This window comes from Anolis carolinensis, chromosome 4 (genome assembly GCF_035594765.1).
Source record: "Anolis carolinensis isolate JA03-04 chromosome 4, rAnoCar3.1.pri, whole genome shotgun sequence".
Lineage (NCBI taxonomy): Eukaryota > Metazoa > Chordata > Lepidosauria > Squamata > Dactyloidae > Anolis > Anolis carolinensis.
In genome coordinates, this window is record NC_085844.1 from 243,355,849 (window position 1) to 243,371,631 (window position 15,783).

Consider the following 15,783-nt stretch of genomic DNA (forward strand, 5'->3'; position numbering starts at 1 on the left):
GGCAAAAGTTATTAATCAGGAAGAACTGACAAGCTAGAAGAGGTTGCAGTAGTTTGCTTTTTCCTAACGTGGAAAAACGAGATTTCACCCTTTCCTTTTCTTTCTGTTGAATCAACTCACTTTTACTTTTTCAAGCTAGTTGCAGTGATGGACCTTAACTGAATTCTAAAGCCCCTTCCACACAGCTGAATAAAATCCCACATTATCTTCTTGGAATATATGGCAGTGTGGACTCAGATAACCAAGTTCAAAGCAGATATTGTGGGATTTCCTGTCTTGATATTCTGGGTCATATGGCTGCATGGAGGGGCCCTAAGTAGGAGAGAAGAAATGGGACATTTTAGAAGCAGTTGAAAGAGTGGGATGGCAAAAGATCTCATTGGGACATCCCCTGTCAAATTGGAACAGCTGGAGGATGTGATAAATTTCTAACAATTTATGAGCCCAGCAAAGATGTACACCGCAATATTATACCATTCAAAGGGATTGCATCTTGGATAATGGGACATTAGAGGGATATTTGCTGTCATATTTAGCTGCCAACATTCTTGGCTCTTCGTTTTGGGGATCCCAGAGTGACAACCGAGGACTGGGCTATATAAGCTGAGTGGAAAACAGCCTCTATTTATCAAGAAATGAATCCTCTTTTTGTTCTGCCGGCTGTCCCTGTCTCTGCTCCAGCTTGGACTGATGCAACTGGATCCTGTGGATTCTCGTCTGCAGGAAGAGTGGCCCTTCTCTTCTATTTCAGCCATGGCACTCTGTGAATCTCGGCTTTGTTTCTTCCTGCAAAACAATTTCTTCGGAGGAAGCAAGAAGGCTTATCTCTAAAAGGTTAAACTACACAGATGTGGCCTTTAGTCAGTTGCTGTGTTTCCTGGGAACCATAGGACATGGATCAAGACCAAAGGCTTGCTTTTCTAATCCAAAGTTTTGTATCCCCCATTGGTCCACCAGATGCTTATGAGAATCCCACAACTTAGATCCCCCTGTACATCAGTTAACAAAGCCTCCGATAAAGAAACACCTTTTTACAAAGTCTTTTTACTCTTGCCCATCTTTTCTTCTCTTCCTTGTCTTCTGCACGGTTGGAGATTGGCAGCAGCATTGGCACTGGGAGAATCTCCTTACTTGGAGATATTGGAGATTGTACATTGGACCTTGAATATGAGCTCTATAACTGAATTACTGAAAGTGAGTAGGGGCTGTGGAGCCTTATCACCAAGGTGAAAGAAGAAAGTGTAAAAACCAGGCTGCAGTTAAACATAAAAAAACCAAGATTATGGCAACCAGATCGATTGATAACTGGCAAATAGAGGGAGAAAACTTGTAGGCAGTGACAGACTTTATATTTCTAGGCACAAAGATCACTGCAGATGCAGACTGCAGCCAAGAAATCAGAAGACGTCTACTTCTTGGGAGGAGAGCAATGGTCAACCTTGACAAAATAGTGAAGAGCAGAGACATCACACTGGCAATGAAGGTCCGCATAGTCAAAGCAATGGTATTCCCCATAGTAACCTATGGGTGCGAGAGCTGGACCATAAGGAAGGCTGAGTGAAGGAAGATAGATGCTTTTGAACTTTGGTGCTGGAGGAAAATCCTGAGAGTGCCTTGGACCGCAAGAAGATCCAACCAGTCCATCCTCCAGGAAATAATGCCCGGCTGCTCACTGGAGGGAAGGATATTGGAGGTATCATGAGAAGACAGGAAAGCTTGGAGAAGAGAAGGATGCTGGGGAAAATGGAAGGTAAAAGAAAGAGAGGCTGACTAAGGGCAAGATGGATGGATGGTATCCTTGAAGTGACTGGCTTGACCTTGAAGGAACTGGGTGTTGTGACAACTGACAGGGAGCTCTGGCATGGACTGGTCCAAGAGGTCACGAAGAGTCGGAAACGACTGTGTGAATGAAGAAAAAGAAGAACTGAATTACATTACAATCCATGTATCCACATGACTAGTACCCATGATTTTATTTATCTGTGTCTGACAAAATATGCAATCTCTAAGCCTTTTCTAGATACTCCAGGTAATTCTATAGTATGCTTCCTCCAGAGGTTGAACATAAAATCATTCTGAAGAACCTAGCAATGCTTAGAGTTTTTCAGTGAGACTCTGTGGCAGGCATGGGCAAACCTTGGCCTTCCAGGTGTTTTGGACTTCAACTCCCACAATTCCTAACAGCCGGTAGGCTGTTAGGAATTGTGAGAGTTGAAGTCCAAAACACCTGGAGGGCTGAAGTTTGCCCATGCCTGATCTAGGAGTTATTCACTCAATAGAGTTCACTATTACCTATTTATGCAAAGTTCTGGAACATCTCTCCTGTGGATATGGGGTTCATACTTTGCTCACTCTTTCCTAAGGAAAAACCCAGTTGTTTAAGTCTTCATTCCCAATTAACATAACAGGATTAAAGTGGTATGTGTCTAGGTTGTACAATAGCACCAATACCAAAGTACAAAAAAAATTCTACCTCTACTTTGAAAGCTGTTGCCATTTGTCTTCCAGGGTCAAACCGATTAAAGCTGACAGTCTTGTCAGAAGACAGGTTGCAGATGAAATGGAAAGAAACAGAGGGAAACACAAATGGGTACAAAGTGCGTGTGAAGCCCATGGCAGGTATGTGATAAGAAGAGATGGGAGTGCAATTCTTATTGGAAGGATACAAGCTCTATTTGCACTTCTTTACATCAAAATGCACCAAAAATTTAATTCAATGAGAGTCCCAGGTTGAGTTTCAGAATTTGTGGGATCCCAGGCGAATCTCTCTCCTGCCTCCGGTGCTTGGGTTGCTTTTAAGGCTTTAAGGAATATTCAGAAATATTCTCATGGATGACATGTCAAGACAACTGCCATGACTTTTTTACCCCTAAGCAAGAGCTTAAGTTTGTGGGCATGTAGGGAGGGGTGAAGGTCAGAGTAAACCTGAGGGCTCCAATGCCACCCATGGTTTTTAATTGTTTATAGAATCACTGGCTGACACACATGTTGGTGCCTCAAATCTTAGACCTTTTTGTGGGTGTATTTGACCGGCTGATTCCAAAATGGCACCAGTTTTCCCCTATCAACTTAGTTTTGTGTAAGAAATGTAATTATGAATTTAAGATGTGAACAGACCGCTATAAGTGAAGTGAGATATTTATGTTGGCTGTTATTGTTTAATGTCATTGTTTCTGCAATTTGTGTATTTTGTGTATTTGCACCTTTGAGTGCTTTGTAAGCTGCCCCAAATCCCTCTGGGAGATGGTGGCAGGGTATAAATAAAGATTATTATTTTATTGTATGACACAGCAAACAAGATAAACATGCTGGATTTCGTATCACAAAATCACAAGTCGAACACTTCCCAAGTGTCTAGGACTGTGTGATGTATTTTCGGATGATGCGTGCAGATCCCAGTAGGGTGGCCTTTTGCAGTTGACAGATCGTAATTTTGTCAATGCCTATTGTTTCCAAATGCTGGCTGAGATCTTTTGGCACGGCACCCAGTGTGCCCATCACCACCGGGACCACCTGCACTGGTTTCTGCCAGAGTCTTTGAAGTTCAATCTTGAGGTCCTGATAGCGGCTGAGTTTTTCCTGTTGTTTTTCATCAATGTGACTGTCACCTGGGATGGCAACATCAATGATCCAAACCTTTTTCTTTTCCACAACTGTGATATCTGGTGTGTTGTGTTCCAGAACTTTGTCAGTCTGGATTCGGAAGTCCCACAGTATTTTTGCGTGTTCATTTTCCAATACTTTTGCAGGTTTGTGATCCCACCAGTTCTTTACTGCTGGGAGGTGGTACTTGAGGCATAAGTTCCAATGAATCATTTGGGCCACATAGTTGTGTCTCTGTTTGTAGTCTGTCTGTGCGATTTTCTTACAGCAGCTGAGGATATGATCAATAGTTTCGTCGGTTTATTATTATTATTATTATTATTATTATTATTAGTAGTAGTAGTAGTAGTCGTAATAATAGTAATAGTAGATGTAGTAGTAGTAGTAGCAGCAGCATTGGTACACACATATCTTTCTCTACTTAGATTTTTCTCCTCCATTCAAATTACATACCCAAGGACTTCACAAACATTGTCTATAACCTCTATAAACTATTATTTGTGTTGCTGTGAGTTTTTCCGGCCTGTATGTCCATGTACCAGAAACATTATCTCAACATCTATGGCAGGCTTCCTCAGAGGTTGTGAGGTCTGTTGGAAATTAGGCAAGGGTTGTGAGATCTGTTGGAAACTAGGCCCACTTGCCTAGTTTTCAACAGAACTCACAACTTCTGAAGATGCCTGCCATAGATGTGGGAAAATGTTAGGAGAGAATGCTTCTGGAACATGGCCTTACAGTTCGGAAAACTCACAGCAAGACAGTGATTCTGGCCATGGAAGCCTTTGACAACACAATTATTTGTGTATTTATGAGATGTCTCTGGAGCCAGCATGGTATAGTGATTTGAGTGTTGGGCTACAACTCTGGAGACTAGGAGTTGTATTGCTACTCATCCATTAAAATCTAGTGGGTGACCTGGGCAAGTCACATACTCTCAGCCCCAGAAAACCCTGGGATTGGGTTACCTTAGAATTGCCATAATTTGGAAATACAGTAAAGTCTCGCTTATCCAACATAAACAGGCCAGCAGAACGTTGGATATTGATAAGCGAAAATGTTGGATAATAAGGAGGGATTAAGGAAAAGCCTATTAAATGTCAAATTACGTTATGATTTTACAAATTAAGCACCAAAACATCATGTTTTACAACAAGTCTGCCACTTGTTCAGGAGTGTGGCTGCACTTGTGTTGTTGTTGGGCATGTTGGTCCGCTGCGCATTGCTGCCTAGAGAAAAAGCTGTAGATCCCGGCGGGAGGCAGACTGTGTTGGATAATACAGAATGTTGGATGAGCAAAGGTTGGATAAGCGAGACTCTACTGTAGGTTGAAAACGCATATCAACGACAAGATGTCTCTGCTGCTCTTAGGAAATTCTTACAATCCACAGCAACCTTCTCCAGGTGTGTGCTGCGATCCAGAAGGATTGACCTCTAACTCCCATCATCCTCAGACAGCATGATGGAAATTGCAGTAAAACACATTCATAAGCTAATGTGAACTCTGTGCTCAACCCTACAGTTTTGGAATTTGCTTTGCAGCTCAAATTGTTGCCCCTCTTTTATTAACAGTCAGAGCAATCTGGAAAACATGCCGACCTTTCATTCCAGTACTTTAAGCTAATAACAGGTTTGAAAAATCAGATATGAACATCTTCTGGATGCTTTCCAAGATTTCAGTGGGCTTTGTGACATTCCTGATGTGTGAAATAGATTCCTAGTGATGTAATTAACCAACTGTTTGATCGTGTTTATCTTTTTAAAAAAGAGATGTTCATGAAGAAATGAAAGGTGTTAATATTTATGTCTATCATGTTAGCTATGAAATGCAAAAGCTGATGTCTGTGAGAATGGAAGAGTTGATTGCTCCGTCTCATTGACTCCTGAGCCAAATGTTCTCTGAGTTTGATTTTTGCCTCAAATGTGGAAATTTTGAAAGGGCGATTCTGATTGCAAAAGCTGTAGCTTCTTCCATTTTTCATCACAGTTTGCAACCACTCAGAAATTTTGTTTCCTCACTGCTTCAGATGGGTTTTATTTTCTTATATAATCTCTTATAGAGCTATCCTAGCCAGTGAGGAATCATATACACTACGTGATGATGTTGCAAATCTATGTAACCAGTTAGAAATACTGCTGTGCTGACATTATAGAGGACAAGGGAAGTTACAGACAAAAAGCTGCTTTTACTGGTTGTATAGATGATCCTACCCAATCAGGAACCAGATGTTTCCCAATACATTTGCAGTGATATAAGGATGATCCTTTTTGGACCACATTGCATCAGCTTTCAGAGAGGACGATCACCCTTTTCAATATTCCATCATATTAAAGATACATATGCATCTATCCCCTTTAGGTTCATGCCTGGAAACCAGAGAAGGCCTGGAATTTATCTCAGATTTCAAAAAGCATTTCATATAGGCTCAGTGTGCAAAAAATGAGACCCTATATCCGTGGTTCTCAACTTTTCTAATGCCGCGAGCCCTTAATACAGTTCCTCATGATGTGATGACCACCATCCATAAAATTATTTTCATTGCTACTTCATAGCTGTAATTTTGCTACTGTTATAAATCATAATGTAAATATCTGATATGCAGGATGTATTTTCATTCACTGGACCAAATTTGGCACAAATACCAATACTATACGCCCAGATTTGAATACTGGTGGGGTTGGGGGGATTAATTTTACCATTTGGGAGTTGTAGTTGCTGGGATTTGTACTTAACCTACAATCAAAGAGCATTCTGAACTCCACAAATGATGGAATTGAACCAAACTTGGCATACAGAACTCCAGTGACCCAAAGAAAATACTGGAAGGTTTTAGTGGGTATTGATGTTGAGTTTGGAAGTTGTAGTTCACCAACATCCAGGGAGCACTGTGGACTCAAACAATGATGAATATAGACCAAATTTGGCAGGAATACTCAATATGCCCAAATGTGAACACTGGTGGAGGTTGGGAAAAATAGACTTTGACATTTGGGAATTGTAGTTGCTGTGATTTACAGTTCACCTACAATCAAAGAGCCCCTTGAACCCCACCAACATTAGAATTGGGCCAAAGGACAGGTCGAGAGATCTTCAGCCTTCTCTGTCAAAGGGATTTCCTAAGACCAGAGATCCTCAAACTTTTAAAGCAGAGGGCCAGTCCACAATCCTTCAGACTGTGAAGGGGCCGAATTATCGTTTGAAAAAAAAAAACCAAACAAATTCCTATGCACACTGCACATGTCTTATTTGTAGTGCAATAGAACAACAACAATGAAAGAACAATACAATATTTAAAAATGAAAACAATTGTAACCAACATAAATCTACCAGAAGTGTGGGCCTGCTTCTGGCCAATGAGATAGTCAAGTTAATTAAGATAGTTGTTGTGTGCCTTCAAGTCATTTCAGACTTTGGGTGAGCCTAAGTCTAAAATTATTTATTTATTTATTTACTACCTTTATTTACTACATTTATATCCCACCCTTCTCACCCCAAAGGGGACTCAGAGCAGCTGTATATACATACAATATATTATATTATTAGCATAGCACAATATGAGCATTATATATTACTATATTGAACTATACCACTATACTGTAATATTATATGTAACATTTAACATATTATTAATATTGTTATATGGTATTATTATTAGTATTATATTGTATAACATTATAATATTATTATCAATTTTATATGTATATACAATATATTATATTATTAAAAATCATATAAAATATTATATTATAAAACTGAGGGCGGGGGCCAGGTAAATGATCTTGGAGGGCCGCATCCAGCCCCCGGGCCTTAGTTTGGGGACCCCTGCCTAAGACCATCAGAAATATGTGTTTTGTTTTCTGATGGTCTTTGGTAACGCCTCTGAAGCCCTCTTGTGACCCCTCCCAGGGGTCCTGACCCCCAGGTTAAGAAACGCTTCCCTATACCATCCTGCTCAAGCATTTGTGTATGTCTAGACCAGCCTACTACTGTGTTTCCCGAAAATAAGACAGTGTCTTATATTAATTTTTGCTCCCAAAGATGCGCTAGGTCTTATTTTCAGGGGATGTCATATTTTTCCATGAAGAAGAATTCACATGTATTGTTGAACAAAAATTTTAACATTTATTATATACTGTACAGTAGTTGTAATCACAAACCAACATAACCAGACAAATTATGAATTTCTTGTTACTACCATTATTTCCATGGACAGCAGTCTATAGTATATACATTTACCGATCCTGCATGCTCTGGTGTTCTGTTTGGCAGGCATGCTTCCAAACAAAATCTTTGCTAGGTCTTACTTTCGGGGGGAGGCCTTATATTTAGCAATTCAGCAAAACCTCCACGAGGTCTTATTTTCTGGGAATGTCTTATTTTCGGGGAAACCTGGTAGTCACATTGCATTTATATTTATATTACTTACATTGAGTTTTTGGAAGAGAATAAAATAGGTAGGCAAATCAGAAATGTCATAACTCCTTTGAAGTCATGTCATAAACATGGGACATACCATTGTTGTGTGTGTGTGTGTGTGTGTGTGTGTGTGTGTGTGTGTGTATATATATATATATATATATATATATATATATATATATATATATGTGTGTGTGTGTGTGTGTGTGTATGCAGTATAAGGTCCATTTGGCTAAGACCATAAAAGGGAAAATCAGAGGAAGCAATAACAGTCTATCATTCCTGGGTTTGATGTGATTGAGAAATAGAAAATCTTCCACAGTGGGTATGTGGGTGTGATTTATGACCTCATGAGCAACTGCCATACAAGCCTTTATAAGGATGATTCTGGAGGAATCTTCAATTCTGACAAAGGAATGTTATGCACCGGCTGATCCTACTGCTTGTTAAAAATAACAAGCAGTGGGATTTTCCTTGAAACAGACAGTTAATCTGCCAAAATCCCTGACAGAAAACAATCCCATGCTCCCTGTGAGGATAACTAGGAGGCATAAGATGCTACAGACCCCTTTAAAGTTATTGTATTTTTTAAATACATGTTTATATCACCATCTCAGTTTTGGATGATATAACCTTCTTCACTCCTCTTTGTCCTATTACAGGTGACTCTGAACAGGAAGTCATGTTGAAAACCAAGACAGCTAAAGTGACAGTGGGGGGACTGAGTTCCACAAAAGAGTATACTCTGCAAATCTATGTCTTGAATGGTTCTCAGGAGGCTCTCTTTGTCAAGAGGAGATTTGTGAGTAAGTGTGTTTTTAAAAAAATATTTCTAGATCCTTAAATGTATAAGATGACTAGAAAGCTGGGTGGCTTCATTATACTGCTTAGTCTTTGTCTGCTCATACTTCAGTTTCAGGACTGTAACAGGTTTTGGGAGAATAACAAGTTGTGCAATTGCTTGTCTTGACGAAACAGTCAGAGCTCCTACTAGAGAATTGGCCAATAGTGTTGTGACTCAGCTGGAACTTCAGATTGACTCTGATGAGAATGATGTGATTCAGGTTCACAATCAGGTTCAAAATGTCCCTGTTGTAGAAGATGAGGAACAGAGAGTGCAAGTTCATTTTTCCACAGCAGGGAATGATGTTGATGATACTGAAACTAGCCAGGTGCAAATTGACTTGGAAAAGGAGGACAGTTCTCAGTCTGATAATGAGGCTCAGCAAACTAACGAGCAAGCTGACCTTGACGAAACAGGTTCCTTAGATCGAGTTTGGAATTCAGGGTTCGGAGGCGTGTGAGAATTGCAAACAAGAGGGAGGTTAGAGGCCAGAGAAATGCTTTCATGCTTTGCAAAGGGTATTAAAGCAATGTGTTTGGAGACAAACCTTTGTCAAAGCAACTTTTGTTCAACCAAGAACCAAGCTCTCGTTTTCCTGGATTATCTTGCAGTCATTGTGTTCATGTTCTTGGGACTTTGTCATGCTCTAATGGGACTTTGTTTATTCCGTGTGATTTCTTGAATTATTCTCTAAGGCTTTATTGTGTAACAAACTTTTGGAACTTACTTTTGCTTTTGAAGAACTTTTTATCTTCTATTTTCTAATAAACTAAAAAGACTTCAACCTGTGTGCAGTTTGGTGTATACAGCAAAGTGAAGCTAACCTCAGGTGTGAAAAATAGTGAGAAAACACTGACATAACATTTGAAGTAAAATCCAAATAAAATGACAATACTATAAGAGGAGCCCTGCTGGATTGGGTCAAGATCATGGGAACCTGGACTCACCTGAAGTTGGCATCTAGTTGTTTTCACAATGTTGGTCCACTTCCAGTAAGCATCATGAGTTAAACTGGATTAATCTGGCTTTGTATCACTTAAGTAAAAGTTCAGGAATGTTCCAGAGTTTTCTTGAAATTCTGGAGTACTCCACAGATTTGGAGCAGTGTGGACACTTCAATTGAGTCTGGTTCAGACTGATCCACTGTCCACACAGGGCACCATCACCATCACCTTTTCTCTTTGCTCATCTCAGCTTTTGAGAATCCATGGAATACAGAAGGGCACACATCTTTTGCTTGGTTGATATCATGACTAGCTCTGATTTCCTCATGTTTTGTCATTCACAGTTGAAGAACTGAAGAACCTCTCCCAAGCAAGAAGTAATCGACGGCATCCAACAAGTGCCCCAGAAAAGGCAGAGACATCGCTGGGGATCACAACAGCCCAATATATTCTAGAGACATATACCACTTCAGCAGCTGTCAGTGAAGTCTCAACTTGGATAAGTATGTTTGGGGCTCAAGGGATCTAATCCTGGGCTGAAGGTTTAATATGTTAAGCTCAACATTTAGGCTATTATTTTGGGATTAGATTTGAAGCCCTTCTTAAGATGCATCTTTTGAGGCACATTTAGAATGGATTTTGGAGATGAGAGGTAAAATTTATTTTTGGAGGAAAAAATTATATGTGTCAGTGTGTCTTCTCCAAGAGTTGTGTGTGAAAGAGATTGTGGCAGTGAAGTTCCCAAACTTGAAGAGGTTGCCCATTCTATTCTATATCATGATATAACATTTTGATCAATATTTCTGGGGAAAGAAGCAACAAGTAAGGAGCAATGGAATTGCCAGCAAATATCATTATCCTGACAAAATTCATTCCTACTGGTCCCTGAAAATTCCTGAAGATGACCTCAGTATTTTCAGCTTGTGAATATAGGAATATTTGATATCTCTATAAAGCAGAGTACAAAAGGACTAGTGTAGTATGAGCTTCTGGTAGAGACAGGAGAAAACTAATGCTTATTGTCTCAGAAAATAGATCTTGAGATAGAAATGAGATAGAGCCCTATTACACAATGCTGCTAAAGCGCTATAGCAATGCATTATTCCTATTGATGTTTCAGCATTTTTGCATAGTGTTGTCACAGGATTGTTATGCTGTGAGGTCATTGAAAAAGGTTTTTTTCCTGCTGTGAAAATAATCTGTTAATAATCACTTTGTATGTGAATTTTTCATAGCACTTTCTTCTAATAACAGCTCACTAATGTGCATGGTGTAGGTATAGTCAGGTTATTCCTATCTCAAGGGTTTTGAAGGACATCTCTTGCAGAAAAGCCCCAGACCTTTTCTAGTGTTGCAGTGGAGAGATTATTATTTTACTGTGCTTAATCTTCTTTTAACTCTTTCTTCTGATTTCTGATTTTTTTTTTTTTGCTGTTATATTGCCATAGCATTATAGCATATCACCCTGTCATATATTCAACCACAATGTTACAATTATGGCAACATTTTAAAAAATCAGACAAACCAATCACAATGTATGGAAGGGGTACAGAAATAGGTAATTGTGCCATTAATACAGACAGAAAGCCCAAGCAAATGGCATTTTTAGAGTGCAAATGCAGCGAGACTGCAACAGAGAATGCCAGCAATCAACTATTCTCAGGAGACTAGTTGGTCAAGATTTCTAACTGAATGACATATTATAAAGAAATGATGTGGTAAGGTCTACAGACAAAACAAATGTTGTCCTATACATGTCCTATACATGTATACATGGTATACATGGTTACAAAAGCCCTTGAAAACTCATTTTCATGCGAGTTTGTGTGTGAGAAGGGGGTATGCTAGACGTTGTTACTATGGTTGGAGCCCATGGTTGGAGCTTCCTTCTCATGGAATGTGGTTAAAAAAAGTTAACTTCTAGAGAAAAGGGGGAAGTGCATCTAACAGGTAAGAAGGAAGCAGTAGGCATGAGAACATAGACCAAAGAAAGATATAGAAAGGTGAAACAAAGAGCAGGCATTATCTAGATGCCCCTCTTTCATTAATCACTTTGTGCAAGAATAGGGCTGCAAAGTGTGTCATGGTGTGCGTGTGTGTTTTAACCTTGCAATAACTACAAATACACCAAGGTCCCCAAGCTGAGTCTGGCAGGAAGGCAAAACAATCTTACTGAACACATTACATTGTGTAATTTAAATTTATTTTAGATAATACCTCCTAATTATGTTGACTAACCAACAGAAGAGGTGGATGCTGTTGGATTTGGTTTGTTTTCTTTGCTATGATGCTGTTCTCATGATGCTGACTTTCGGCCTCTTGAGATTTGTCCATTATGGAGAAAAAAATCCAAGCACACAAACATAAGCTTCAGGTTGTGAAATAAATATTCATTAATTCCAGTTTGTATGGAGAGAGATCAGCTCCAGAAAAATCATTTCTTTAGTTATTTAACCTTTAGACTTCCCAATAACTGGAGTCATCAGACTGATACAGGGACAGAAAACTAAATGAAATATAGGAATAGAAGACTGTGTTCCTCCATAGAAGTGTTATTCCACAGGGGAGGCCTTTTTGCTAGCATAACTCCTAGCTAGCTAATAGCTATACCAGCACAAGTAGTTTTTAAAACATTGCATAAGGAGGCATCCATCTCCTCTTTGCATAATGCTTTCCCATCAGGTTGATGTGATTATTTTGTTTTAACTATCATGGTTCCATCTTATGGAATCTTGGGATTTATAGTTTGACAAAGCATTAGAGCCTTCTGCCTGAGAATTTTAAGCACCCCGCCCTCAATTGCAAATCCCAAGAATCCATAGGATTTGTGTGGAATGATAGCTCCTAAACTGGAATAACACCATTATAATTGTTTAGAATGAATGGACCATGGACCTCACCACCCCACCCTTAATGGTCTTCCCTTTCATTAGAATGAAAAAGATCCAACACCTTTTCCTTAAGGTCTGAATACATAGTGAAAACATTGTGTTGTGGTTTGAATGTTGGACCAAGACTCTTGGAGATCAGGGTCTGACTCACACTGAGATTGTGTTCATAGGGTTGTAGTCATTGTTCTTTTTGTGATGCTTTGAAACATAGGAAAGGATGAACTAGAGAGGAAAAGGCAAAAATCAGCTATTTTCAAAGGAGTCAGCGAACGTATGTTGAGTGCAGCACCAACACCAAAGCCAGTCACTTTGGCCACCATGATATCGACTCTACCAAGCCCAATAGAATTTGAACTAGACTACCTGGCCCAAGAGAAAACAACCAGAGAAAGCTTCAGGAGAGGTGAGACACTTTGTTGTTTTGGTTATTTGCCATCAAGGGTTTAAAAGGTATGGTTACCTTACAAATGAGAGACTTCCATGAGCCTTGATCATCAAACTCTCAAACTCTGGGCTGTGGATTCCTTGAGTGAATTAATCCAGTTTTCTTCTTTCTGTTTAATGTTTTCTATTTCCCCTCCATCATAATCTTTTGCAGTGGTTCCTGTCATCATATGATATGCTCAAAGTACATTGGATTCATTTTAGTAATCCTTGCTTCTAGGGAGAGTTCAGGGTTGATTTACACTGATTTGTCTTCTTCTCGGTCCATGAAACCCATATAACTCTCTGCCAATACCACATTTCAAATGAATTCTGTCTTTTCCACTCAGCCTTCAACTTTCATGACTATGCCTTTTAATAATATGAGACTATGACTGCCTTTTAATAATATGAGACATTAACATCTACTTTTTTGTATTTGTGATGTTGTTATGGAACTGAACCCTCATGGATATAGATAGTCTGATATTTATCTTTTCATTTGAATACACCGATAAAGGAAAATGGTTAGAGGAGGATGGAGACTGGAGCATTATAAAGTCAGTTGAAAAAGTGGAACAATATAGGATTTTTGCCACTTTCCCTCTTTGCCCTCAGCTTAATGGTATTTCCACTACTTCAGACTGCATAGTAGTGAAAGTACAGGAAGATGTTGGGAAATTTTACTTTCTTGTAGAAACAGACAAAAGCAAAATCCTGCAGCCTTTCCTATCAAAGCAAAATTTGGAAAGAGACTAAATAACAAGAAAAACCACCTGGACAATCTTAGCCTGAAGGGGAAGCCAATGAATGTTAACTATGCCAAGCCATCTTGGAAGGCTTACGTGATCAAGAAGCAAAGAACTGGATTAGCACAATGATGGATTTGAACTGACAGCATGCATCAAATCACACCGGGGCATTTTCACTAAGATTGCCTGTTGCCTTTTCACTTTAGGATAGGAAAACACACCTGTGCTTTGGGTCCAATGCAAGCTCATCCATGATGAAATCCATTGTTCTTTGAATGTACATTTTTTTTGGCATTAAGAGACTGTATTTCTAGTACTGATAAATTAGGGATATTAAGAATATTGGCAGATTTGCCCAACTTCGGCACTTCAAAACAGCCTATCCATGGTCTCTGTGTTAGAGCTTTGACCCTGAGCAAGAATGAAAAGACTAGCGAGCAAAGAAAAAAAACAACCCAAGTCTAAACACAAAATTCATTTATATTTGATGTGTTCCTTATTAATGTGAAGGTAATTTTATAAATTTTAAAAATATTTTGGTGCATGAAACTAACTTTGTGTACATTAAGCAACAATGTCACTATAAGAGCCACCCTAAAACAGTTTTGGAGTTTGGAGCATGTTGGATTTCAGATTCCTCAATAATAGACACTCACCTGTACATAAATCTAAGAATATGTTGAATTTTCACACAGACATATTCTCTTTGAATTGACAAAAATTTTGTTTGAAAATATTATTAAATGTCCTGAGTGGAGAGTAAGCCCTTTAAATAAATACATAGATAAAAGTGCTGCAATTATAAATAGTGACTTTGAAGCAATAGCTTTGGGATGACATCTCTGGATTTAGCCACACTACATAATTACAACAGTCTGATATCACTTTAACTGCCATAACTCTTTACTATTGAATCCTGGGATTCATAGTTTTTGTGAAGTACTGTACTCAAGTGTAAGCCTAGTTTTTCAGCCCTTTTTTTAAGACTGAAAAGGCCCCCCTCGGCTTATACTCGGGTGAGGGTCCTGGTTGGCTTATACTCGAGAATATATGGTACATTTATTATTTTTCTCTATTATTATTGGTATTATTACATTTATTATTTTTCTCTATTATTGTTGCTACTATTACATTTATTTTACTCTTTTTTATTATTATTATTATGAATACATTTATAATTTCACTCTGATCTTATTATTATTACATTTATTATTTTACTCTATTTATTATTACATGTATTACTTTCCTGTATTTATTATTATTATTATTATTATTATTATTATTATTATTATTATTATTATTGTTATTACATGTATTATTTTACTCTATTATTATTAAAATGATACCTAAGCACATTTACATTGAAGAAGATGAGAATAATGATTTGATCAGAGTTGGACAGTCTTATCTTAAATTTGAGCTTTATAATAATAATAATAATAATAATAATAATAACAACAACAACAACAACAACAACAACAACTTTATTTTTATATCCCGCCCCATCTCCCTGGAGGGACTCAGAGCGGCCATGCCCAACAACAATACAATAACAGCAATAAAACAATAAAACAAGTTCGGCAATAAAACAATGTCGCATCAATAAAAACATAACATCAATAAACAGTTATAAAAGTCAGCGCACGGCATAAAATGGTTAAAAACAGGGCTAAAAACACGGAGCTGGGCCAAGGGGAAAAACTTCAGCGTGGTAGAGGTAGTTTCACAGTTTAAAAATCAATAAAGTGCAAAATTATTGTGGCCAGGCAACCTATTATTAGATGGGCAGGAAAATCGACCCTATAATAATTAACCCTCAAAGGCTTTTTGGAAGAGCCTACTGATGCCTCTATTAATGTAATTTTATTGGTATCTATTTTTATTTCTGAAATTTACCACCCTCGGCTTATAC

General features: G+C 38.5%; 1 protein-coding gene across 1 annotated transcript in view; it reads left to right on the forward strand.

The window, feature by feature from the left end:
• Positions 1–15,783, forward strand: part of col20a1 (collagen type XX alpha 1 chain) — a 175,330-nt gene that overhangs the window by 6,833 nt on the left and 152,714 nt on the right. The window contains exons 3-6 of the mRNA XM_062979041.1: positions 2,509–2,619; positions 8,680–8,823; positions 10,150–10,308; positions 12,908–13,099. Of these exons, the coding sequence (XP_062835111.1) occupies positions 2,509–2,619; positions 8,680–8,823; positions 10,150–10,308; positions 12,908–13,099 (606 nt within the window). The remainder of the gene's footprint in view (positions 1–2,508; positions 2,620–8,679; positions 8,824–10,149; positions 10,309–12,907; positions 13,100–15,783) is intronic.